The sequence below is a fragment of the Buceros rhinoceros genome, unplaced genomic scaffold (assembly GCF_000710305.1).
Source record: "Buceros rhinoceros silvestris isolate BGI_N320 unplaced genomic scaffold, ASM71030v1 scaffold40890, whole genome shotgun sequence".
Lineage (NCBI taxonomy): Eukaryota > Metazoa > Chordata > Aves > Bucerotiformes > Bucerotidae > Buceros > Buceros rhinoceros.
The window spans coordinates 3,063-3,481 of record NW_010392069.1 but is presented as its reverse complement, the minus strand read 5'-3'; the positions used below and the strand labels follow the sequence as shown (position 1 = coordinate 3,481).

Here is a 419-nt window from a genome sequence, read left to right as displayed (position 1 = left end):
GCAGCTTCCAGCCTTCCTGCCTGCGGTGCAAATGCTGATGCCTGGAAGAAACATCTCAGCACCGAGTCTCCAGGCTTCAATGTGCTGCTCTGTGTGTGTGGCCAAGGAACTGGGCTCTTAATGACCGGGCGATGTGTCTTGTCTTGTCCCCAGGTGACCCCTGATGCTCTAATTTACAGCACGAGCTTAAATTACAAGCCGGTTCCTGCTGGCAATGCTGTCGTCGTCCGCACCAGCCCTGCCGTGGTCCCTATTGAGTGCCACTACCCAAGGTGAGCCGATGCAGAAGAGCAGCAAGGAAGCCCTTCCGCTGTCGTGGAGCACAGCGTGTGACTGTGGGCCTCTCTCCCCAGGAGGGACAATGTAAGCAGCAATGGAGTCAAGCCCACGTGGGCACCCTTCAGCTCCACCCTGTCCTC

At 57.8% G+C, this 419-nt stretch overlaps 1 protein-coding gene across 1 annotated transcript in view; it reads left to right on the top strand.

The window, feature by feature from the left end:
* Positions 1-153: 153 nt before the first annotated feature.
* Positions 154-419, top strand: part of LOC104500187 (zona pellucida sperm-binding protein 3-like) — a gene marked incomplete at its 5' end in the record, with an annotated part of 2,276 nt that continues 2,010 nt past the window's right edge. The window contains 2 exons of the mRNA XM_010143794.1: positions 154-272; positions 354-419. Of these exons, the coding sequence (XP_010142096.1) occupies positions 154-272; positions 354-419 (185 nt within the window). The remainder of the gene's footprint in view (positions 273-353) is intronic.